The sequence below is a fragment of the Myotis brandtii genome, unplaced genomic scaffold, assembly GCF_000412655.1.
Source record: "Myotis brandtii unplaced genomic scaffold, ASM41265v1 scaffold268, whole genome shotgun sequence".
NCBI lineage: Eukaryota > Metazoa > Chordata > Mammalia > Chiroptera > Vespertilionidae > Myotis > Myotis brandtii.
Genome location: NW_005360187.1, coordinates 923,181 through 949,902, shown reverse-complemented (window position 1 = coordinate 949,902; position 26,722 = coordinate 923,181). Strand labels below are relative to the sequence as shown.

General features: G+C 44.7%; 1 protein-coding gene across 12 annotated transcripts in view; it reads left to right on the top strand.

Moving 5' to 3' along the window:
* ERC2 (ELKS/RAB6-interacting/CAST family member 2) overlaps window positions 1-26,722 on the top strand; it is an 846,554-nt gene that overhangs the window by 656,708 nt on the left and 163,124 nt on the right. For all 12 annotated transcript variants that reach the window (XM_014541327.1, XM_014541320.1, XM_014541325.1 and 9 more), the window contains 2 exons: window positions 3,799-3,933; window positions 17,935-18,000. In XM_014541327.1, coding sequence (XP_014396813.1) covers window positions 3,799-3,933; window positions 17,935-17,961 — 162 coding nt within the window. In that variant the 3' untranslated portion in view covers window positions 17,962-18,000. The remainder of the gene's footprint in view (window positions 1-3,798; window positions 3,934-17,934; window positions 18,001-26,722) is intronic.

The window sequence follows — 26,722 nt, the reverse complement described above, 5'->3', positions numbered from 1 at the left end:
ATGGAAAGCAAGAGTACAGCAGGAGAGCTGTTAGGATCCTATTGCCCTGGAGAAATAAGGTGGTGCCTGGAAGAAAAGGGAAGTAGAAAATGAAATCTGATTAGATTGGTCTCAGCAGCCATGACATAATATCGTAAAACCAATAAAACACAGTTAGCCAAAAGCAAAAGTGTCAGGTCAGCCATTTGGTAGACACTGGAAAGGAAATAAAAACGGGCTTCAGTGGATTGCTAAGTGAGTCCATGAGTTCCCAAGTGCAGAGCAGGGGGAAGCTACCCTCTCCAACTTTATATTAGTTTTCCTGGGAATGCAATTGTGACTGCCCAGATTTACTGTTTAAGGCTTTGTGGTAGGCACCTCGTGTTAGCTGATGGCTATAGGGATATGAACCATTATGCATGGAATCACCCAGTAAACGTGTCTGAAGTTATTTGAATGAATAATATCCTTGGTCCAAAGCTTGCTACAATTTTCTTCAGTGTTCCCCCCACCCCATCAGCCTTTAGGGAGTCTTATTCATGGCTTCCTATCCTTCCCGACCGTTCTTGGTGTGTTAGGAAACAAGTACAGTTGTATAGTATGAAGAAGGGAGTGTAGATTTAAAAAATTAAAGGAGCTTCTTTTCTAATCTGACAATTAAGCAAGCAGGATTGGTCAAACTTTGTTACAGAAGAAAAACTAGCAACCAGCCTGTAAGAAATCGCTCACAGTTTAGGGGATATGTTACAAGCAAGATAAATAAAAGTAGTCTAGAGTATCAGGCCAAACTCTCATTTTTCATCTCCGTTTCACACTCTTCTCTTTCAGCCCAGACTAATCAAAAGAAGCCTCTTCCGCTCACAATTGCTCTGTGTACATTTCCCCCAGATCTGGTATTCACATGAACAATGTGGTTTATTTATATTTCAGCACCAAATTGGAAAGATGACATCATTCATTTACAGTCTTTATCCCATGACATGCCTACTCTCCAACACCTCATTTCAGCAGACACATTTAGGGCTGCATATAGCATCTTGTTTAGCTTGTACATTCTTTTATGGGATACAGTTCAAAGGTAGGAAACTTTAGGCTTGTCACTGGTAAGAAAATAATCTCATAAAATCACAGGAGCTTCCCCAAAGGATAAGAACATTATGATATTTACAATAGCCATTATTATTTGTTCATTTAGGCTCCATCGTTCATTCTTGGGCAAGTCCCTTCCTTATTGGCCAGAGCAGATCTTATAGCTCCCTTTAGGCCCCAGAATTCTATTGGAAGACACAATTCCAGATTTATTAGTTCACAAGTTCAAAAGTTACAGGCTCCTGACAATACTGGAATTTGAGGTGTGAACGCTGAATTTCAGCATCTCCTGTACCAGGGTTGGCCAAATAAGGGAGATCTGGGAGAGCTCAGGACTTAGTAGAAGGCAACTGACCTTGCCAAATAAGGGAGATCTGGGAGAGCTCAGGACTTAGTTGGCAACTGACCTACTAGTATTTCTCACAAGACGAGCCTTGTCCATTGGGTCTTCTGATACTGTCAGTGGGTGAGTGAAGGACAGACATGCTATCAGCTGCCAAAGGTTGCCTGGGATTTCCAATTTAATTGTTAGGTGGATCTTTCCCTCTAATTTTATTAATTTCATCCAAATAATGCATTTTTTACATCTACTCTGGGGCCATTCAAATATTGTACACATTTTTTAAAAAATGGAATGAGTGAATCATGAGACATTCTTTGGCAGGTAGAACTGGGATGTGAGGTGTTTCCAAGACTTAACAGAATCGAAACATTTATGGGAAGCGGTTTCTACCTGTTCAGCTGTTTGCCATTTTTGCTAACAGCAGGGCAAGGGGAAAAGCCTAACGACTCAGAATTGGAGGGCCCAGAAAACCTCCAAGCCCTATGTCAAGAAAGAGGCTCTGGGGGCTGAAATCGATGCCTTGATTTTCTAGCTGCAGAGGAAGAGAGTAATAATATGTCCCAGGAAAGTTTTGAGGGTAAGTTAGATTGTGGGTGGAAAAAACTACAAGAATACACTGTGTGAGGTCCAGAATTATTATCAGAGCATTATTTATATCACATAATAAAATTCCCACTAGTTGGCAGTTCTGCCAACCTCTGACGTCCAGCTCTCTTAAAGTGCTGATGGCTGGTCGTCATCTCAAGCTACCAGTGAGATTGTTAGGTGATTCATGAGAGAGCCTCCCCTCCTCTGGCTGAAACAAGGGTGCGGCTTGCCTCTAGAGTGGCAGCGTCCCTCAGAGTCATGCCCCCTTCTTTCCTTCAGCCAGGCATTACAGCAACAGGCATAGAATATCTACACTGTGTAGACCCTGGGCTGGATTCTAGGGAGAGGCAGACGAGAGAAACAGCCTCGAGTCTACCAACAGATGGATAGATAAGTCTGTGGGTACAGAGTGGTGATAAGTAGGAGGCACACATCACCTGGCCTCAAGGTTGGGTTCAGGAAAAGGCTGTGAGTTAGCCAGACACACAAGTTAGAGGTGAGGGAAGATGTCTGTGGGAGGTGTCTCAGGCAAAGGAAACACGGATCAAGAAGGAGAAGTGGTGCCCTGGCCAGTGTGGCTCAGTTGCTTGGGCGTCATCATATGCACCTAATGGTTGCTGGTTCGATTCCCAGTCAGGGCACATGCCAGGGTTATGGGCTCCATCCCCAGTGGAAACAGGCAGGAGGCAGCTGGTGGTTGTTTCTCTCTTTCTTTCCCTCTCCCTTCCTCTCTCTCTGTAAAGAGCAATAAAAAAAATATTTTTTTTAAAAAAGAAGTGCCTTACAGTAAACAACAACAATAATAATAATAACAGCATTTGCCTTTTTCGCAAGTCCCTATTGTGCCAGGTTCATAGAGAGGGCGGCACTCTCCCTCCCATTTTAGAGTTGAGGAAATTGAGTCTTAGAAATAGTTAACTCAAATAAACCAGCAGAGAAGTGCAGCAGGACTTGAATCCAGTTAGTCTTATCTCTAAACCCATCTTTGTAAGCTTTCTGGGTTGGATATTTTTATCTGCCTTTTAGGCATTTTTCTAGATTCTGTGACCCTGTTAGGTCAATTCATCGCTGGTATGTTATTGCCCTGCATAGTGAAACAAGACAATAAAACAATTCTATGGCCCTGGGGGTTTCACTGTGACACCTGTGGCTTGCCTCCTGTGCCAATCATAGTGGGGAGTAAATTACAGTGGTCAGTTCTTCTCCATCAACTGTGGTCCTTTTGCCCAATTGCCCACCCCCCCACCTCCACAGAGTGCTCTTTTTCGGCAGAAGTCATCGTAGCAACAAACCATCTCCATTAGTATTTTTGCGTTTGGCAGCTCTTGAGTGGATTTCCTGCCTTGTCTCTCAAGACCATTGTTTGTCTGTGGCTCCGTGTCTCCACCCGGTCCTCTCCCATCTTTTCATGCAGGGCTTCCTTGTCTTGCTTGCTCTAGAGCGTAGGATGTGATTGTTGGCAGTCTGTGGTGGCAGGCTTACTCTGGGTCTCTGTGATCGCTTGACAACGTAAAACAAAGCACCTTTGGACGAGTTCATCCTTTCCCCCTTTAAACCACGTGGGAAAGTACAGTTACATCTACAAATGCAGATCCAAGGACCAGGCAGCATCAAGGGTGTGGCAAAGCCTCTTTCACCAAAGCGTGATGCATTCCTTTTTAAGTCTCAATGTGCCTACAAATGAAAACTTGTGGATTAGGAGCAAAGGGAGCCCTGTAGGTGCTATAATGATGCCCTGGGTGTCTTTGGCTGGGCTTCTGGCTCCTGACAGAGTCTTCCCTGGCTTTTGCTCTGCACAGACCCAGAACAGGATGAAGCTGATGGCGGACAACTACGACGAGGATCACCACTACCACCACCACCACCACCACCACCACCACCACCGGTCTCCTGGGAGGTCGCAGCATTCTAATCACAGGCCCTCTCCCGACCAGGTCAGTTCCCTTGCACTTACCTCCAGGACCCCTTCTCCCCTTTGGATATTTTAAGATAAAATAAATCATCCTCGAGAAATAATAAACAGCATAAAGTGATACGTTCTTTGAACTGAAACTAATAGCTTTGGTATTTATTTCCATCACTCAAGGAATCTAAATGTTTTCCTTTCTCCTTCCTCCTCAAGGTTTTGTCTGTTCTTGTTTATGTTATGCATTTTCTTGCCTGCCCTCCTTTCTTCTTTCATAGACACGCAGCCTATTGCCAGCTTCGTATCTACTGGTGGTTACTTCGGAATGTCTTTTTCAGTTTTAAGAGAAAGCACTTTGTTTCCATGAGCTCGGCAACCAGAGAGGCCTTGAGTTTGCTGAGCGGTTTCCTAGAAAATTCCTTAGTGATGCAAAGTAGCAGTGGGGTGAAATGACATGAAGAGAAATCTGTGTTGCTTGCACTTCAACCAGTGACGTCACGGGGTCTGGTTTCTTTGACTTGGACCCCGTCTTCTCCCTTGACTCAGTAAAGCAAGTGAAAAGATGGATTGACAAATACAAGAATCTCCTGTGATTTTTAAACTATTTTACATTCACCCACCAAATGCAAAAACCATTTACAGCATTTAGTATTAAAACTCTTGAAGGTGAGTTTCATGGAAATGATTAAATTTGATGCAGGATGATAGAGTCAATATTAGCAGTATTTCCGCCTTGATTGTATTAGAACCTTCCCTTTATGATCCTGGTAATAACTTAAATGGTAATTTCAAGAGGGATGGAGGCAGAGGTAATGGGATAGAAGCATCTCAACAAGTGTGAATGTCTTTGTTATGTATTTTTGAATATGTGAGGGATGGACTTGTTGGAATGACCTGTGCGAAGAGGGTTTTAATTGTTTGTTGGAGGAAAGGATGCTTAATATGCTCCCAAAGCTTTGTGGGGGTTTTTCAGATGGCTCTGTTTTATTCTCACTTCATACCACTCACATCCCAAAAGAGAAGTTAAGATTACAAGTGTCCAAGATATTTTACCAGGAGCACAACTCCAGGGGGAGCCATTTGTATAGTTTACAACATATAAAGGGCTCCCTAGGGCTTGTAGTGAGGTAGCTCCAACAGGGAGGTCCCCTAACCCCAATCCAAGGTTGGCCCCACCCTTGTACTGGGAACCATTTGCCCTCAGACACCTCAAGGTTTTGTCTGTTCTTGTTTATGTTATGCATGTTCTTTCCTCCCCTCCTTTCTTCTTTCGTAGATACGCAGCCTATTGCTGGCTCAGTGTCTGCTGGTGGGTTACTTCGGAATGTCCTTTTCAGAACACCTGCAGAAGGTGTTCACACACAGGCCTTGTCAGTTTCTGAGGCCAAGTATGGAAAGGCGCCAATGATGTCATTAGCTAGAGATGGTTCTCAATTTGGAGATCAGCAAAGTGGAAAGGGATATTATTTTTCTGTCATTATCTTGTATGACTGTGGTTTTAGTTTGATTTGGTTTTATTTATTCATTTCCCATCCCTCACAACCACCACCACCCTCACTTGCCCCAGTATAACTGGCATCCTGCTAACCACATCTCTTCATTCTCATTCCTGGTCTCTACACTTTGCTCCTCAACCTTCCCCCATGAAGGGTGAGTGTGAGGTTTTATTGGTGCGAAAAGGCCACGTGGGCTCCCCCACCGACCCCCCACTCCACCCCCCGCTCAGAGAGACAGGAATAGATAGCACCATAGGGGCATAAAGAAGAATTTAGAGCCAAACTGGGGGAGTTGATTGCACAAGGACCTGGTGGGATAGCAAACAGGCTTGTTTCATCATGGAGACATGTATGCTAACATGTCCTGCTACCAGCAAGGCACCAGATCAAATTTATCTGCCTTAAGAATGCTTTTTCTTACAAAAGTTATCTCTTGCTCCTTTTCCAGAGGTCTTTAATCAGAAACTAGAGTACTTGCCTGCTTGGTTGACCCTTTTATGTTTGTCCATTGACAGGAGCGGTTGTCATAGGGCAGAATCATGGCTCGGGGGTGGGGGCTCTTTCCAGAAGAGCTAACATTCCTTGAGGAGTGTGGCTAAGGTATGTCATCAGGACCTCGGAAACACCTTTCTCATTGCTACTGTTAGGAAGATGAGTCAGCAAAGCAGTAGGCTCCTTTGTTGCACATTTTCAGTTAGAAGAGGAGAGCTAAGCAAGGACCTGGTATGAGGAAGCTGACCCCAGTGACAACGATGCCCTTTTTGATGAGCTGTCTGAGGTCTAGGGAAATGACGCTCTCTCTATACTGAAGATTTGAGAATCATAATCATCAAAAACTCTTATATCAATATATGCATTGTTATAAATCCAAGTCCCAGAGAGTAACAGCCTTAAAAGGCTGGGAAGCCTGTCCCAATTGATTGTGAATTCTACACATAATTGTGTAAGCATATATGCTAATATGCATGAAGTGGAGTTACTTCTCCAGAGAATGTGACAGACTTCTATTAGTGTGAGACAACACTGGAGTCTAAATAATGGATGATATGAATGAGATTTGAACTAAATGTCCATAATGGACCCATGTTCACTGAACTGACTTAACAGGAAGGTATCGCTTCCAGGATTCCCAATTCCCTTCCCATCAATCTTGTAGCCTCGACTTTCCTATGCCCCGAAGGTTGACCATCACTGTCTTCGGGAAGAGGGCCTGCAAATGTTGACATTGTCTTCTGAGATTTATTAAGGGATCAGAACATGAAAATGAAGAAATATAAAAAGTCAGTCACTTTGCTACTTTTCCAGAGAAGTTCATTTTTCCTTAGGAAATTCAATTTAAGTATTGCCAGGCTTGCAAAATTAGATTCTTTTTCCATTTCTTCCCAGTCCCTCTTTCCTTCACTATGGTTTTGCTTTCTCCTCGGGAGAAACTGAATCCAAGGGTTATAAGTCTAGACTAGCATTTCCCAAAGTAACTTTGGAACATTAGTCCCATGAGGAAAGTCTTGAAACAGAGATTCAGTGGGCAGAGAATTTCGGGAAAGTGCTGCATATTATAACTCAATCTTGGAGAATCTTGGTGCAATTAGCAGATCAAAGGATCGAAAAAGTCATATAAGAAAGAAAGCTCTCCAATTTTATTTAATCCAGCATTTCCCAGATTTATTTGATCATAGAATCTTTGTTTTTTCTTTCCTAGTAACATCTGTGCTCTGAGAAATACTGTTCTCAGAGTATCAGGTGAAGAAGGAGACTATCCAGTTTAAAACATGGCTGATCTAGTTTCCAGCAGTATTTTTCATCTTAAGGTGAAAGCAATTTCCCCTATGCTTGGCATAGCAGAAAATGAGAGTGCCCCTTTCATTTATTTCCTGGGATGCCTTTTTCAAAGCTATAACACCTGAGAATGCGTTATCCCACCCAAAGCCCAATAGGTCTGAACTAAGGAAGCCATTCTAAGGATGAGGGCCCAGGAAAGCAAGGATAATAATAAACACACAGGCCCTCAGGGATTTGAAATGAGTGTGATGAGGGGAAGGAGGGTTTGGAGGACATGTAAGAGGAATCGGGGCTGTGGCAGTCCAGTGGCCGAGGAAGGAGCAGTTAGCCATCAGTGTGCCCTGTGACCCCCAGGATGGCCATAGTCTTGAATATGTCCAAGTGGAACATTCACACAATCCCAGCAATGCCTCAGGGAATCCTTCCAACCAGGAAGTGAGCACAAGGGCAGACAACAAATATTTCCTGTGACAAGCTGCTGGGGAGCTTTGAGAAACAATAAGGACCAAAGGGTCTCTGGAACAGGCTGGGGACACATTAGTGATTTTATTTTTAGTGAAGGTGCCAAGACTGATTTTAGAAAAGCTAAGTGGAAACTCCACTTCTCAGTGCCCTGTGTACCTGTCGCCATCAGTATCACCTGTTATTTTCTGTAGTATCTTTCCTTGCCTTATCTATGATGCCAAGTCCTTTTTCCAGGCATCATATGATTTTCATTGTTCCAAAAAAAAAGTCATATTTTATTAATTTCCTTCCAGTGGCTCCCAGGTATGAGCTAACCTGTAGATTTAAAAAAACATACCCTCAGAGTGAACCCACACTCCAGCCAACGCACAATGCCGGGTCTCGTTCAGCCGCCCTTTGGGTCCAGGACTTGCATTTCTGTGCTTGGGTTTTGGGTTGAAGATTGTGCCTTTAAGGTCCAGGATCTCAGTGTCACTTCCACTTGCTAAAGCATCTGCCACTCTGAATCTAATGTGTAGAGCCCCAAATGGCAAAGAACCTAAACATTTGGGGCTGGGAACCCCACAGCGTGTGGTCACCTACAAGCCCAGAACTCACCTCTCCTTTCTCCTTCCTTGGAATGAAATGCTCCCTGAGGGGAGTTGGGAAGCTCAAGACATGTTCACTACCGGGAGATTTTTGGACCCCATTTGAAAGTGACGTTTCACGTTTTACTTCTAGAAATCCTACTTCTAAGGAAGAGCTAACGTCAGGGAGCATGAAGGCATAGTATTTTTTTAAATTGATAATTGATATGTTATTCATACTCCTTTTTTCATATGGCAAAGCACATTCACACCTGTCCGGCATGTAGTATCACATAAATGCCTGTTGAGTACATTGTTTCCTCAGCACCTCTGGGAACTAGGAAGGGCAGAGGGAAGTATCTCCAGGGTAAAGAAAAGGATTTCCAGATAAAAAAAACAACAAAACCAAACCAAACCCCGGAGCTCAGAGAGGTTGTCTGTTATCCAGGGTCACACCCTGAAAATCAACAGGCCCAAAATGAGGACCTGAGTGCCTGGGCTCCGTACACTGGTGCAGCCTCTCTGGATGTTAGTCTGTATGCATTTGTGCAACCAAATGTATTAATATGGTTGCATGGCTGTAATAGCAAGTTTTCCTCTAGTGCAAATGTGCTTTCCTCTTTCCCACTAAATTATAGTAAATGTTAATCCTGTTTCTTTTTTCCATTTGCCTCAGCTTTTATTTTATTTCCATTTGTTTGTTTTGTGACTTTATTCCTCTCACTTTTCCCCCATTTCACCTGTCCCCCTTTATTCTTCTCTATCCCTATTGTCCTTGTGCCAGACACAGTGTGGCTTCCCGCACCTCCCCCTGGTTACCTTGGTTTTGAGACCCTCTCCCCTTTTCCCACAGGCAAAAGAGCCATAAGGTAAAGTCAACCCAGAAAATAAAAGCAGGGTTCTTACCCTCTCTCCCTGCCACCCTTGTCCACACTGCACACACCTGAGTCCGGGTACCTGCTCTCAGGTAGAATCGGTCAGTGTCCTGCAGAGAATTCCCAGACGAGGGGAATGCCCAGCCATCCCCGCAGTCAGGGCCTCTGTGAGGTGGTAGCTGGAGTCCGCTGACAATATTTCAAGCCACATGTATTTTTTGGCCCCAGACTGTGAGGTAAACCACTTCCCTGCTTTTCTCCTCCTCCCAGGGGCCTGCATTTTACGTTTGGTCAACGAGGAGTTGGTGGAATCTCATGGTCCACCAGGAAAACGAAGGGGTCACAGCAGCCCCTCCCTGGACCCCATTACATCTCAGTAAGCCAACTCCAGGCCCTGGTTCCACACCCACCCTAGGCCCCTCCTCCTGAAGTGCTGGGCTGGGCTTGTGATGGATGCCCTGCTCTCTGGGCACCGCAGATTAGCCAAAGTGCAGCCCTTTGAATTCTAACAAACAGACGAGGGGTTTCACTTGCTTCATGGCCCCCAGAAGATGGATTCTGTATATAGAGTTGTTATGCCTAGCTTTTGCTTCGGGAAGAAAAAAATTTATTTTATGTTTTGAGGTTAAATGAATGTGGGATAAATGTATACACAGTGTCCTGAGTGTGTATATGTATGTATCGCTATATGTCAGATGAACTGAGGACTTTTCCACATATGGAAGAATTTCTCAAGATCATGTTTAACTAGAAATTTCTCTCCCTAACTTCCCCGGAGTGCATGTTTGAATATACATTATATATACATATATATGTGTGTGTATGTGTAAATACATTTTCACATTTCCTGCATATAAGAAAACTTACCACATATCAGAGCTTACTAGAGTATCATTACAGAACAACTGGGGGAAAAAACACCCAGAAAATGTTAGCTTCCCATGCCAGTAACCTAATAAGAAAAATGACATGTGTTAGGCTTTTAATATCCATTTCCCATTCAAGCCAGGATGGCTGAAGCTTGCCTGATTCAGAGACAACAGGGACAACAGAGTTTGTTTTCGTTTGGGGTTTTTGTTTGTTTGTTTTTGCATCTCAAATCTAACTTCCTAACCCACTCCTTGGAAGAAGCCTTGGGTTTTGGCTTCATGTGCAGATGCCAAATTAAAAAAACCCTGAAGAGACCTCTTGTTGGGCTGATGCTTACAGATGGGAGAAGGGTTCAGAGATGTCACCTGTTCCCATTCTGGGCCAGTCCTGCCAACTAGAACCCTAGATATCCTGGGTACATTTTGAAATAAATATTGTGAGCCACTTGCCTATTTCTTTCCTTTAAAAAAATCAATTAATTTTTTTTTAAATTTTATTATTGATTTCAGAGAAGAAGGGGGAGGGAGACAAAGATAGAAACATCAATGATGAGAGAGAATCATTGATTGGCTGCCTCTTGCACGTCCCCTACTGGGGATCCAGCCCGAAACCCGGGTGTGAATTGAACCCAGGATCCTTCAGTCTACAGGCTGACACTCTATCCACTGAGCCATACCGGCCAGGGCTAATTAATTTTTTAAAATGTAATTATACTTGACATTTAACATTGAATTGTTTTTAGTTTTACAACATAATGATTTGATATGTGCATGTATTGTGAAATGATCACCAGAATAAGTTTAGTTAACATCCGTCACCACACATTGTTATAAGTTGTTTTTTTCCTGTGTTACTTGCCCCTTTTCTGAGACTTTTTTTTTATCATAGAGTTGATTGAAAGATGCTGCATTTCCAACTCAACACACTTTTTTTAAGTACTTGACATAGAAAGATAACTCGGATGTTACTTTTTCCTTTATCCCTGGAAGACTACTAAAAATACCCAAAGCTACTCAAACATGAGCCAGAAGGCATATGTGATTTCTGAGCATTGGGAAAGAGGTGGCAGGCATTTGCTTGTCTGTGGATAAGAGCAGAAGAGGCCCTGCCCTGACTCTCTGTGAGGCCACAGGTAGGGAAGGAAATGAGGACAAATGTCTGAGCTGCGGTGGGAGGTATTTAACCGCTCCTTCCTCTAGAGCAGTTACATGCTCACCCAACCATTACAAGCCACAGAAGAGCATGCAGGCAGGCGGGGGTGACACAGCCTTTGGGAGGCTGGCTCTGCAGATGAGCAGGTCATTGCCAAATCTCTTAAATCCGGGTGTGATGTTAATTCCTCACCTGTAAGCACAGGTGGGCACGAGTCGATAAACCTGCCAGGTAGGGCCATCACAGATGGGCAAGAGGCAGAGCTGCTTAATGCATCAGGATCCTCCTGTTAATAAAGGATTTTTCCTTACAGGAGATTTGAGCCTATTGACAATTCCAGTCTTACTCTATTTGGGGTAAAGGTTTCTCCTCCTTTTTACTGATTCCTCTTAGTTTTAAACCTTGTTTGCAGTATTAGGGTCTCATTAAGAGATTTGTGGCAGTATCTTTTGAGTCAGCAGGGGTGTTTAGACACAGCCTGCACTCCCAGCTTGTAGATGTAGCTCATCTTGGCAACATCGGCAGCTTGATTCCTTTTCAACTCGCTGCTCTAATCCGCTCACATTTGTCTACAAGGCAGCGCCGTAGCTCCCCCATTGAAAGGAGGTGGCCAACCCTGAAACATCTCAAAGCAGGGAAATCCATTTTCTATCGCTAAACACCGTTGCCTCTCTTCTTTTCTGGAACTGATGTAATAAGGATCATGTTTGACTCACACACTCCAGGCCCTCGCCACACTCCGAAGATAAAGAAACAGCCGAGGAAGGGGAATTGGAAACATTCTCAAATGTACCCTGCACACACTCAGATTCGGAGAGCTGCCTCCTTGCAGAACAAGAGCTTTCAAAAAAATTGCTTCAACTTCTACAGAATGGTCTGAATAAACTCTAGCTTCCCACAGCCCAACGATGCTCAAATGTCTAAGGATGGTTTTCTACAGTACCGGGTTCTTTTCTCACACACCCTTTTGCCCTTGACTGCAGTGCAAACTCAAATAGCTTGTTATGATAGTAACAAATTATCAGATGTGACCAACAGGGGTGGTGTGTCCAGTTATATTTATATATGCTTGTAACGTCCACAAAGTGCTTTAATTTATATTTTCCAATTTAATTCACCTGGTAGCCTCATGATGTGCCAGGGTCAGGATATGATCCCGTGTTCTTTCTTAAGGCAGCCACGGTCAAGGGGCCTGAGGATTTGGTTGCCCACTAGCCAGGAAATGGCAGAACCAGACTCATGGTGAAAACGTAATGTTCAGTGTTTAACAAAGCCGAGCGCTAATGACTGATGGACGAGGGAGCGAGAGCAAAGCCTGTGTCCACCGCTACCCCTTTATATGGCTATCTGGCAATGGCTCGGCGTGGAGCAGATGTTGACTTTGAGCTCCGAAACGGTATTGTTGGCCAACAGAGAGCCTTTGGCCTTTCCACTTCAGCTGGGTCTCTGGTATCTTTCAGCTGAGGGAGCTGGTGCCATGCACCCAACCCTGGTTTGTCAGAATCGCTTTGCTTGAAGGAAATAGAAAACTCACTTCCTTAGTCGCCCCACAATGATGGTCCAAAAATTGAGGAAGCACCTAAAGGTGCTTCACTTGTAGACGTGGAGGAGAAAGCCCTCACCCTCTCGAATGTTCTCATTGGCACCAAGGACTCAGAAGGCTGCCCTGCTCAGGGTGCCCGTGTGGGTGAGCTGGCTGAGAAGAATGAACCCAGGCTGCACGGGCTTTCTGGCTCTGCCTCCACCTGAGAAGCACCCCGTGTGCCTATACAATATGATGTCTCCGTCTAGTCCCCCCTCAGCCAGAGGTGTTCAGCTTTCACAACTGGGATTAGAAGAATAAACCAGGGATGTGGCTGTACAGTGGCTTGTGCGGAGGAACAAGGAAACACGGTCTTGGGAAGCCCAAGGAGCTCTGGGGTCCAGGCAGCGCTCCCTCAGAGGAGTGGAGTCAGACAGCAAGCAAGAATTGAGCCTGAACCCTTCGTCATTGGGAAATGTTTGCTAAGTTCCCAGGTCTGAGACATGGAGAGGCAGTGTGAAGGGACTGCAGGTGCTGCCTTTTCCCTCAGGGACCTTGACGTTTGCTTGGGTGCTGATGACATGCCCATTTAAGGAACATGTGCTTTTTCTTCCAAGAGCCAGAGGGACCACCCTAAATTCTACCATCCAACTCCAACAAGAACCTTCAACAGCTTGGAGAGAGACCTGCAGAGTACAAAGTACTTGAGAGCTGAGCCCAGAGAACCCACAAATGCCCGAGGTCAAAATGAGCTCTTCTTTCTGGATCTTCACAGCTCCCCTATAAGAGAGGGTAAACCTTTGTGGTCAGACAGATTGGCATTTGACCCTGGCGCCACAGCTCCAGGTGTCTGGTGGCGAGCCACCAGAACTCTGCCTGAGCCTTTCCACGTCTGCAGGGAGAGCCTGCCCTGGGGCTGTGGTGAGACAGGGAAGCAGCACAGAAAGCTCTCACAGTGCCTCTAACCTGGAGCAGGTGCTGATACCTGCCGGCTCATTTCTAGTCAAAGTCAGAGATAAGCTAACAGTTATATTTAAACAGAGCACCCACCAGGTATTTAAACCTGGACAGGATTTTCCTATTATTTGGGGAGACTTTGTCTGCAAATGGGCGCCAGAGGCTGTAATGAATACAAATCCTAAGAGTTCATGACCATTCCTGACCTCATCACCTGTACAAAGGCACCCATCCAAGGACTAAGCATTCTAGGAGGCAGGAGAGGTGAAAGACATAAATGGGAGGTCTTCACAGGGAAGTGTGTCTCCCAGGCCTGGGAGAGTCTGCCAGGGAAGATTTGAACTTGACTCTGCGGGAAAACTTACTAGTGCCCTGAAGAGTATCAGGGCCCCTGTTTTCCTTTTCACATGCACCTGTCTTCCCCAGCTCTGGCCACACCTTCAGTTGGATATACCAAGAGGGGTTGGTCCCACCCAGGTGCAGGCACATCATAAATCCCACACCATGGTCCTGCTTTCATGACTCCTGCAACTGAAGTCTGCAGAGTCCTGGGTTTTTAAATTTTCAGGAAGTGTCAGAGAAGCCCTGAATTGAACTAGGGGCAGGGGTGGGCCTGGGGATTGTCCCTGTTATAACCAGGACACTGTCCTTGCATCTCTTCCCATCTCCTCCTGACAGAAATAGCGGCTGACTCTCAGAGGGGCAGTGGCTGATTTGAAGGTGACACTTCCATAATTTCACTCTCATTTCCAGATAGAACAGGTGTGACAGTAAGGTCCCCATCAGGAACCTCATTGTCTAATTTCAAGAAAAAAGGCTGGCTATCAAGTCAAAGAGAATTGCCAGGTTTTGGGTTTTTGTGGGGTTGTTGTGGTGTTGTTTTTTTGGGGGTGTGTTTTTTTAAATATCCAGTGATGGCTGGGGCTTGCCTGCTGGATGCACCTAAAGCTTCAAAATAGATACCAATTAAAGGTTTACACCAGGCCATTTATCATGCCAGATTATAGAGTTCCTTCCCGAGCTTTTTTTCTGGGGCTAATAAATGCCCCCTTAACAGTGAGTCTCCTGTCCTGTCGGCGATGACTCAGTCCTTTGCCCTTAGATCTTGTCATCAGCATGGCCCAGTGAGTGGCCCATCTCGTGAGGAATTTTGTTTTATCTCAGAATTTAGAGAATCCCTTTAGGGCCCAGCCTTTGGGAGTGCAGGATGGCCATCAAGGCCTCATATCACTCCTGGAGCCAGAGATACATCCGGAGGTTATTTGATAGTTAAGCTTCCTCTCTCTTCAAAATTTTCTGTTGTGTGGTCACTGCTCTCTGGGGTTCAGCCCACCTTGGATGTTTCCATCCCAGATGCTGTGGACAAAGGCGCTTGGATGACTGATGAACTAGAGGCTCTCTTTCCATCCGGAAACTTTGGCAGCTCCTGGCATAGCCATCACTCAGGAAGGACACACGAGGGAGCCGACACAGGCAGCATCTGGAACAACCAGTGCCAGGAGAGGAGACAGACTCTCCCAGGCCTGGGAGACACACTTTCAAACTCCAAGTACCGCTAGACAACTTGGCATAAAGTTATTGATCAAGTGATCCCTATCTGCTTCTTATTTTTGGTCCCCGAATTTACATTTCTCTACAGTAAGGTTGCTGAGTAAATTAATAGTTCATCCCGAGATGCAGGCAGCGCAGGAGTCTAACAGCTGCGAGCGTTTGGAACTCCTTGGTGCTTCCTCTCTGATTAGCTCCTGCGTTTTCTTTTTTATTCCCCAAGCAGACACTCGCTCTGACCCAGATGACTCGGTGATTAGGGTCAATTCATGTGGAAGCTTTGAAGATTAGAGAGAGCAGGAATGGCCACCACTTCCCTTTGTATTTTCTTTTAAAAAACTTTTAAACCTTAGAAACTAAAAACTTAAGGAAAAAAAAGCATAATATTACAAGTTCAGTAAAGGAATTTATCCACATTTCTGCCATGTTAAATGTTAGCAGCGTTTATATTGGACTGTCATATTTCTTTACTTTATTCACCAGCATACAAGACGTCGATCTCAACATCTGGTTTTTAATAACCCTCGACATCTGGGAGCTCCTTTTTATCCCTACGGTGGACGAGGCACAGTAGTGATATTGGCAGTGTATATTTTCAAGCTACAACTCCTGTCTCATTCAATCATAATTAATTACCACTTTTTAATGTATTTAATTTGCTAAAAGTGATTTGCATTTGACCACATTTCACTGTTAAGAAAATAGCGGTCGATTTTGGTGACAGTGGCTTTCCTCTTTTCTTCCTTGCTTCTTTTTTAAAAATTTGAAACCCTGTGGGGATGGATTTGAAACAAACTGAATGTATACATGCTCTTGGATTTTAAATGCAAAATGAAATAAACTGCTCTGCAAGGAGAGTGATTTTAGGGTCTTTGAGAAGCAGTCAGGAGAGGCTGCAGGCTGCCTTAGAGGGAAAGCGTTTTTTCTGACTTTGGCAAATCGTAGCATCTCTCTGGGCCTGGAATTTCCCTACAGCAGTAACTCCTGGGCTCAGGAACGTTGTGATGAAAGCCTCCATCCAGAGAACTACACTTCCACACATCCCCACAAGTTCTGCTTTGAAGTTCAAGGGGTTGCTAGACCCCTGGCAACACATTTGTAGGTGCTGTAGAGTTTCCTTCTTTATTAGCATAAAAAAGGGAGACCAACTTTGCTTTTCTACAGGAACTGAAAGGACATTTAATGAATGTAAAAACACTCTTTTCTCAAGTAATGTAGAAAAAAGGGGATTTTTTTTTTTTTTTTGGTCAAGAGTAGTTACTAGACTGCACAGTGACAAACAAGGTCAATTTTACATGAGAAGACCCAGCTAAAAATGATCAACTTTACCTTTTTTTTTCTTACTAGAACATTCCTATATAAACTGTCCAGTGCAAATCCATACCAAATTATGCAGTTCTGACTGCGTGCAAATCTAATGGAGTCATATCAGGTGAGGATTCTTAACCCTTTATGGTCCATAGACCATTTTGGCAGTCTGGTGAACTCTCTGAACCTCTTCTCCAAGTAATATTTTTAAATGCATAAAATAAAATATGAAGAAATAGAAAGGAAATAAATTATATGCAAATTCAGTTCAAGACCACAGATTTAAATCTTTGAATAGATGCAAAATACCTTTGCCTATTGGCAAGATTAGATTGAACTGTATGAAATTGCTGTTTTTCTAGATAAAAAATGGCCAAATATTGGCATTTTCAGATGATTCAACCTAATATTGCAACAACCTAAGCAGTAAGGTTCCAAATAGTGAGAAAATATTCCAAGTTATTTTTTTTTCTAGTCCTGGTTTTTAAAACCAAGAAGCACGCCCTGGCAAAACCTGGTTTCATCAGGGACCTGTTCAAAGACACAGCTCCCCGAAGTGCATGTGCGACAGGAGCTGAACCGCTGGGCTGTCTACACTCTCGATCCTTACAGGGAACAGTGAGCACTCTTGTGCAAAATAGACCTTGTGATGCTGGTCTAACTTTGAATACACTTCTGTCTTCAAAGATTAAACTTCCCTGCCTATCTGCCACTTCACCAAGTGGGGAACGTGGCCAGAGCCATTCTGGAAATGTTTTCAACAACAAGAATTCAGACCAAATAAGTTTCTGTTTATCCACAGTTGAATACAACTTTAAGTTAAACAAATTTCCTTGCTGCAAGCATTGTACCGAATTGAAAGTTTACTCTTCTCTTTGAAACTTATTTGGTTGCAAATGGATAATCATTCCGTGGCATGCACGTCCTCTTTCATGCTGAGAGCAAAACAGAACCTGAGGAGTGGAGTCCACAGCAGGTCTGAGCCAGTGTGAACTATCGCATGCTACCAAAGTTGTTCCACCCAAGTAGATCTTTTTAATAAAAAATTCTTCTTCAACCTTTATTGATACTTTATGCTTAAGAGAAATTAAGGGTATTTGATGACTGTAATTACTTCTCTGCTTACTTAACAGGTTTAATCTACTCCTTAGGCATATGCAATTCCGATGGCATGCTTTCCCAAAAAAATAATCATCTGCTAATGTAGACTAATTTTAATCTTCTAATCCAATCTTGACACAGAGTCAGAGCTGGGTGGGCGGAATGTTTTTGTGTGGGGGTTGCCATAGACACAGAACTCAGTTATGTATTTGACAAGTCGGTGATGTGGAACTGAAGTTACTATGGATTTCTTTTTTTTCTGGTGCTTTAAGATGAAAAAGCAAAGTGAAGATCGGTGTGCCTTTCCAGGGCATCACGGTGTAACTAACCTTCTCTTCTTTCATTCCGTGCTCCCCCCCTCTCCGTGCACCTCCCCCGGGCCGGCCGCAGGATGACGAGGAGGGCATATGGGCATAGCCGGGCCTGTAAACCAAAGTTCCAGTTTTGTTTTGAGGGGTGAGAAACCATCTTTTATATCGTTTTTCTTTAAAAGATTGCATTCTGGTGTTGTATTGTGTGCGTGATCAATCGTGCTTGCTGATGTCTGTGACCGTGCCCTGTGTTTGCTTCTGTGTTCTGTGACCATCCCTGAGAGCCCTCTCCTTCCTACCCACCCCTACCCCCTGCCACCCTGAAACCACGTGATTGCTCTGCCTTGTTGGGGCTGGGTCAAGCACGATTCCAATGTTTCTGTGTTATTTAAGATGTAAACTCTGCCCTTGCTAGAATTTATACACACTTTTTAAAAGCATGGCTGTGGGCTCAGAAATTGTCACAATTCTCCAGCACTGTTTGCTTTTGCCAGATCTGCCAGTGTGGTGTGACTCTCACATCTCTCTGGCTGTGTCAAATGTTTGACAAGGACTAAGGAAAACAAAACTACATATATTTTTATGGAGCTGAAATTGTCATCTCTAAGAAGCCCATTTGATGGATTGTGCTACCTCTTCTCTGGCAGTTCTGAAGAGAACGCAAGGATCAAGGCATAGTAATGGTGGATGGGTAACTGTACCTCTCTGAATGAATTAGAATAGAAATATTAATGTTGACGGGTCTCGTTAGTGCCATATCTGTTGCTCTTTTTTACAATTGCGCTTCTGCGGAGCTTTGCACTATAAATTTCACGCATTGCACTTTTTAGGATGTTTTGCTCTTTTAAAGGTTGGCTTTTAGCTATGAAGAACCCACCCTCTATTTCTGTCCTATATGCATTATAATGGAATGGTGGTGCATGTATTGCCACAGTTATAAACGGGACATTGAACTCTAGTGACATTTGCTGCTGGGACTCACATCTCTCTAGGACACAGCAGGCTGCTTAACACCAAGCCACAGCTCCCTGGAGTTGCATATGCCTATGGTGACATGGAGTATGGTAGGCATGTGGTAGACGGTGTGCCGTGGTGATTTTTTTATGGTCAAAGAGTACTGAATGTGTAGTTCGTTTTCCTGGACAAACACGAACTGTCACAGGGCTGGAGCACCACCAGGTCTGTGACTCGAGAGGCATTTCTCTGGGATAACTGAACAGGCGTCCCTTCCTTAAGTCTTGCCTCCTATTTCATGGCAGTGGGGCTTGGGGTGAATTTTAAAACAATCGCTGCTGTGTTTTGCCCGTGGCCAACAGTTTACTTCAGAGTGTTTCATCGCTTGGTTTGAAGCTGTCTTAGGTCCCACCCATGAGTCAGGCCACTTCCTCTGGTCCTGCAGGAAAGAGACGGGGGTTAATTTTCAGATACAATAGCTTTCTGAGAAGTACAGATGTAACACCTTCTGGATCTTTTTGCCGCCAATAGAACCTTCTTCCTGGTGACATCAGAGCATCTCCTTGCTTCTCCTTTTCCTGGGTAAAGGGGAGAATGGTACCAGAATTGTGTCTTTTCCATGCAAAGTGGCTCCAAAGGGAAGCTTGTCAGTGTGAGTACTTAGGGAAGCTAGAGAAATCCTCCCTGTGTCTACGGGAAACTTTCAGAAAAATATCACAATTACTCACCTAGAAAAGCTAAAAAAAGAATAAATCGGCCTGGCTGGCATGGCTCAGAGGTTGAAAGTCCACTTATGAACCAGTAGGTTATGGTTCCATTCCCGGTCAGGGCACATGCCTGGGTTGTGGGCTGGATCCTCAATGAGGGGCGTGCAGGAGGCAGCCGATCGATGATTCTCTCTCATCATTGATCTTTCTATCTCTGTCTCCCTCTCTTTTCCTCTCTGAAATCAATAAAAAAAAATATTTAAAAAATAAAGAATAAATTGACCTAAAACAATATTAAATGAGAAGGAAAGGTTTTGTAATATTACAAAGCAAAGGTGTCAAATCTGCCTACCGCATGCACGGATAGGGTAGGCAGAGGAAGGCTCGACGAGTTTGGGGGGTTGGCGTGAGAAGTGTGGGTCCTACTTGGAGCATTTCTATGATGCTGCTGCTTCTGCATCATAGAGGTTAGGGCAGGAGGCTGCATTTCTGTCTTTCCTGAATCGTAAAGATTTTTATTGCTCTTTCGTAAGCTTCATGGCATCCACCCTGCCGTCCCTGAGATGGGAACTGTGCTGTCATCCTCAGGGGGAACTCGTGCCAACGCCCATAGAAGACTTAGCTCTGCTCGTGAATTTCCCCAAACGCCTGAACCCCAGAAAACAAATGTCTTCTGAAAATTAGTCAATATGTAATCCCCCTTTAACATGTTGTAATAAACTTTATAGGCTTCTGAGGAAAACTACTTATCTTTCTTTATGGCTCCCTTAAACAAGTTTACTCAGATAACTTCAAGCTTTTAAAACCGTATCTTAGGGACTGAAATAATGAGATGCTGGGGAACCTTCTATTTTGAACAGCCGTTGCACGTTCTGAGTCACATTACAATCTGTGGGGCCCGAGGAGACGTTAAATTTACAACTGAGGATGGATAATAGTGGCACATTAAAAATTAACTGTTTTGAATATTGTGATTTATGGCCCTTATAAAAGAAACATTACAAGACGCTACTTTGCTAAAGCATCAGCAATATCCTTATAATAGTATCTGAGGTATCTGGTGTTTTGGTGCTAAAATGAATCATAATTTAGGAAAAGTCGCTCCAAAAATGACAGCAAATCAGAATTAGTGTAGCCACCCTGCCAGCCCCTCCCTTTTTTGCCACTTCTGGTCGAGACACGATTTATTTCTCTCACTGTGATCATTCAGGGGGTGCTGTTTTCTGAGGGGAAAGTTTGTTTTTCTAACAAGTTCTGACAGCCCCTAGAGCTGGCCTCCCTCCCCCACCCCAAATTCACGCCCCACCCGGGCATTATCTGCGTGTGACCCGTGTAGTCCACAGAACCCCGCTCGCTGCTGTGAAATTGTCACTGTTGTGAAATTCTTAATAATGTTTGATCAAGGTGGCCGACAATCTCATTTTGCACTGGGCATTCTAAATTACAGTCGGTGCTGCGAAGATCCACCATATACTCTGCCTCCAAGTTCTCTCTATTCCCCTCCCTGTTGGCTCATCCCTACTCCTCTTTTCTGGAGGCTGGAATTGACCTTTGGCCTGCCTTACTGTCATGATTTTCCTACAGAGATCCCATGGGATCACATTTCCGGTTGCCCTAGTGGGCCTCCCCGAGATGCATATTCAAACACTGTCCTCCGCCCCCCACTTCTGATCATGAAAATGTGCTCCCAGAGCCCTCACTGCCTCTTCTATCTTGCTTTGCAAAATATGGGAAAGCAGATACTTAATTCCCCATGATTTTAATTCGGGAAAATCCACTTGATGTGGCAATTATTTGGGTCGGCAAGTAACTCTTCATTTCCATTGAATGGAGGTACTTTCCTTGCGCCCCCCGCCCCCAAGAGCGCCTTGGTTATGAACATTTAATGAGGTGGGGCAGTGAGGGACCAAATCAAGTCACCTTGTGAGAACTATTGCCCCATTGGCCTTGACATTTGAACGTTCCTGCGTTCACTGTGAACTCTCGTAATTGGGTGGACATAGAGCACAAGGTCATTTTTATTTCTTAAATCACTAGAAAGGAAAACTTCATTTTAGATTGAAAACACATGCAAATTTTTCGGTCCTGATTCCCCAAAATACAGATGTGGGCATTAACTAGTATTGGCATGGGGCTGTGATGCCAGTAGATACATCCTGTTCAAAATGAAAAATGGTAGCTCCGCGCCACCAGCACGTGGCCCATGGTACCGAGGGTGAGTGTGTGCCACAGAGCGCTTGGTCCCGAAGGGGTTTTGTACACACGGGAGCAGCACTAGAGGCTGGGAACTCCCTGTGTGCCTCCCTGCAGGGAGAATTGGGAAGAGGTGTGTGTCATTGTGGCCTGAAAGTTGATGCTTTCTTACTTGCTCTGAAGAGACAGAGTCTCTAGACACTGGGCCTGCGCTTGCCCCGGGGCAAGAGGAATCCTGTGGCTGTGAAGGAAGTCACGGAAGGAGCCCAGGGCTTTTCGCCTTCTCCACCAACGTCCTGGCTTGTCTGCAGAGGGGAGGCTTTCCTTTACCCCTCCTGCTTTTAATTCAGCCTAGACCTCCTATGACGAAGCATCTCCTCCTCCTGCCATTGGCTACTGAGACTTTTCTTTCATTCATTTACTCATTCATTCAATCATTTTTTACTTCCTTGTTCACTCTTGTATCAAGTGGTTAAATTCTTGTTTAGATAGTGAGAAAACAATGATGAAGAAGATGTGCTTGCTACTCTGTGAATCTTACAATATGGTTAAGGAAAACAGATCACATAAAATTAAAAATATGAATGGAATCGTTATTTTTATCATTGCTTTCGTGGAAAACAGAAAGATATTGAGATTAACAAAAGGAACCTACTTCTAAAAAGGTTGTTCGTAGAGCATCTCTCCAAGGAAATGCGTGTTATGTTGGCCTTGAAAGAAGGAGATCCAGGAGGTGGACCACCCAGGAGGTGGTTCCAGGCAGATGTGCAAAGGGCTGGAGGTGGAAAGAGCTTTATGGCCTGAAAGAGCTTGAGGACTATGACTCTGGGTAAAGAATAAGGCAGTAGATGAAGATGAAGGAGTGGGAAGGGGTCAGATCATGTAGACCAATGGAGAGAGTTTGGGTTTTAGCCTAAGAAAAAGAAAAGGAAATCATTGGCTTTTAAGCAGGGACATGCCATGATTTGATTTATGTTGTAGAAACCCTGGCTGCTTTGTAGAAGATAAATGGTCATGGCAGGAAGGTTTGATTTATGTTGTAGAAACCCTGGCTGCTTTGTAGATGAATGGTCATGGCAGGAAGAGCAGAAGTAGGAGCTGCTCCATCATTTGTGAAAGAACTGACGGTGCTGTCCCAGGTATCTGTGGGGGAGATGCAGACAAATGAATAAACTGGAGAGGAGACTAGGAAGGGAAGCCAGGAGCACTTGGGTGGGGAGGTAAGAGAAAGGACTACATGGAGAATGCCTCCAGATTTCGGCCATGGGTGTCAAAGCCGGAGCAGGCCATCACTGGAGGGTGGGGCCTAGGGAGGAATCCAGAGTCCAGTTTCCCTCTGTGTCCAGTTGGACTGGCCAAAGGAGAGGCAGACTTTGACTTGTCCTGTTCTCCATTTGCCTGTTTGCCCAACGGGGGTGGGGGGTGCGGGGTGGGGAGTGAGGGTGTCTCTGGCCTCTCACTGCAGTGAATACAGGCTGTTGAGTTTACAGCAAAGACGAAGCCTAACATCAAGAATGTGCTGCTCTTCTGACTCTCAAGGAAAGGAGAGAGCTTGAGTATCAAAGATTGCAAAGGAAAATCAGCAGTCATGGGTTGCGGAGATGTATGGGGCATAGTGACCTATAAAAATCCGTGTTCCTGAACTTGTAGGAGGTTGTAAAGGACCGAGAGAGAAGGAAGGTGCCACTGGCTCTTGCACCCCCTGAACTACCTAGAAATCAAGAATTCTGTCAATTAAGTGGCGGCCTCATGAGATTTTGGCTGCTTATAATGAATGGCTACCCATCTTGAAATTCTGAATGTACAGTGAACCCTTGAGTAATGGAGGGATGAGGGTAGCTGACTCCCCACACAGTCAAAAATCTACGTACAAGTTTTGACACCCCAAGACTTTACAGTTGTCCTTTGGTGTCCATGGGGATTGGCCCTGGAACCCTGTGGATACCCACATCCGAGAATGCTCAAGTTCCCTATATAAGATGGTGCAGAACAATGCATACAGGCGGCCCTCTGCCTCCACAGAGTCCCGGCTGGGGTTCACATAAGTGGGCCTGTGCAGTTCAAACTTGTGCTGTTCAAGCATCAACTGCTAATTTTCTCTAAGAGAGGCTTTCAGCAACCTGTTCTAAAGAGTTCCAATGAGAAGGAACTAGAAGTAGCCATGAGCTGTTTCAGAAGCACCAGTGGCAGAATTCATTGCTGGGGTACGTGCTTTTGCTCTGTTGCCTTCCCCTGTTGCCACTGGTGCCTCTTTTTTGGCATCTCTGCTCCTCTGGAAGGTATCTGTATATTTGCATCTTAATATGTGTGTGTGGTGAGTGGGGGCAGGGGAATGATGTAAGAGAAATTCAGAAGGAAGAAAAATAAAAAGGGGAAATTTATTCCTATGACCATAATTACATAAGCCAGCTATGCAATTTCTAACAGGTTTAAAGTATGTGTACCATGTCATGGCTGGTGTCCTCAGTGGTTAGAGCATCAGCCCACACACTTGTGGGTTCAATTCCCAGTCAAGGGAATGTACCTAGGCTGCAGGTTCAATCCCCAATGCAACCAATTGATGTGTCTCTCTTCTCTCTCTCTCTCTCTCTCTCTCTCTCTCTCTCTCTCTCTCTTTCTTTCTCTCCCACCCTCCCTCTGTTCCACTCTCTCTAAAAGCCATTGGAAACAATGTCCTTGGGTGAAGATGAAAGATAGATAGATAGATAGATAGATGATTGATTGATTGATAGATAGCAAGCATGTGTACCCTAAAAACACACCCTCTTCAGTCACCTTTAATTTTATTGCACCTGAGAATAGCAAAGGCAGCTTTTGACGCCTGGAGACCTCAGATCATAGATAGATAGATGATAGATAGATAGATAGATAGATAGCATGTGTACCCTAAAAACACACCCTCTTCAAGTCACCTTTAATTTTATTGCACCTGAGAATAGCTAAGGCAGCTTTTGATACGTGGAGACCTCAGATTAGTGTATTTCTAGCAGAGGGTTTCTTTTGGCAAAAAAAAAAAAAAAAGATCTAGTGAAAAGCCAATGAAATTTTAATAAACAATGTGAGCTAGTGAATTGGAAGAGAGAAAAGAGTAATATTAATAATGGCTCAGTCCACCTCTTTCTGCTCTCAAGTACGATGGACTCGGGTGCTGGGTAGAAGCTTTTAAGCGGAATTAAGAACAGTAAATAAGTTCTCATGGATTTTTTCTGGAGCTTCGAAAAGTTACCTGGCAAAGCACTGCATGTTGGCTTGGATGGGACCACACTCTCAGGACCTGAAAGCTGGCCGGGAACTCATAACAAACAGTGGTGATAAATGAACTCGGACCAGAGGTGGGAGGAGCCCAGCGAGGGCTGTTGCATTGCATTGCTTCCTCCCTGTGCCAGGGCTGGCGCCCAGGGAGCAGCCCAGCCTCTCCCACCCCTTTGTCACTTGCTCTACACTGTGGTGCTGGTCTGGTCCTGTTTAACCTCTTTATTAATGATCTGTAAAGGGGAGAAAAGGACATGTGAAGGAACATCGCAGATGACACTAATTTGGGAGGTGTTGCAAACACTAGCGAGGTCAGAGAAATCACACAAATGGCCTGAAGAAGGTTAGGAACATGGAGGGAAAATAACAAATCTGGAGCAGTCCAGACACTCACATCTGGTGAGAATTAATCAGATATCAGTGGGTGGGAGGGGTATGGAAAACTGAATGCTAAAAGAAAAATAATAAGCCAAGTAGACTTCGGGACATCAGCCATGGGTGAGAGCAGGGAGAAGACAGCACCGATGGGAGGTAACACTGTCTGGATGTTAGCAGGTGCCGGGACATGCGTCACCCACTGTGACAATCCCGCCCGTAACCTGTGTCCTGCACCTGGGACATCACAAGGTTATGCACCCTCTTTTCCAGAGGATCACGCAGTTACCAGGAAGATGGGAGGGTTTTTAAAGAACTCAACCACTAAGTGATGTCAGGACACCATTCAGTGTCAGGTGTTGATTCACAACTCCTCTTACCCAGCCTTCAAACATATGGCAGCAAGGCCTTTTCAGGGAGAGCATGAGCGATTCCTCCTGGGACATGTAAATGTGGGTTGGCGAAGGCTCAGTTCTCCTCCTAGACCAGTGGACCAAGAGTAGACATTCCTCAGAGGCCGGCTTTGGGAAGCCATCCATTGATGAGTGATGTTAACAAGCTGCGCCAGAACTTTCTTGGTGCTACAGAGAGAGGAAGTCCAGCTCTGTCTCTTTCCAACCATCTCCGTCGCCCCAACAAAATGGAAAACCAGACAGCAACATCCAAAGTAAGAGTGCATATTTATGGCCGCCACCAAGTGGAATGGCAGTATTCCTCTCTGCCATTGAGGCATCAGTTGGCTGGAGGCCATTGGTCATGCCCAGATGCATCTTTTTTTTAAATATATTTTATTGATTTTTTACAGAGAGGAAGGGAGAGGGATAGAGAGTTAGAAACATCAATGAAAGAGAAACATCGATCAGCTGCCTCCTGCACACCCCCTACTAGGGATGTGCCTGCAACCAAGGTACATGCCCTTGACCGGAATCAAACCTGGGACCCTTCAGTCTGCAGGCCAACGCTCTATCCACTGAGCCAAACCGGTCAGGGCCCAGATGCATCTTAACTCTGTCCTCAGGGCTTTCCCATCTATGTCTTCCCAGAGGCAGGTGACCTCTGCAAGGAGCCTGCTGGCTCACTTGGCTCAGATGATCCCATGAAATAGGTTCTACAACCTCATTTTGCCTGGGGTGGCCAAAAGGCCCCGTTCCTAGGAATGTGCCTATCAGAGATTTGGGGACATTCCCTCTAGCTATGTTTTCCAGAAAATATAATGCAAATGCTGGGATTAGCAGCACACAACAACAGAAAACGTCTGTCCTGCCAGGTCCTGGTCTAGCTGCCCAGCTCTCCCATGCAGGTCCTGCACTGGGTCACACTGGCCTTGCAGTGCACAGGGCTGTTCCCATGGTGACAGGATCTCTGGGATGCTTCTGTGCATAAAGA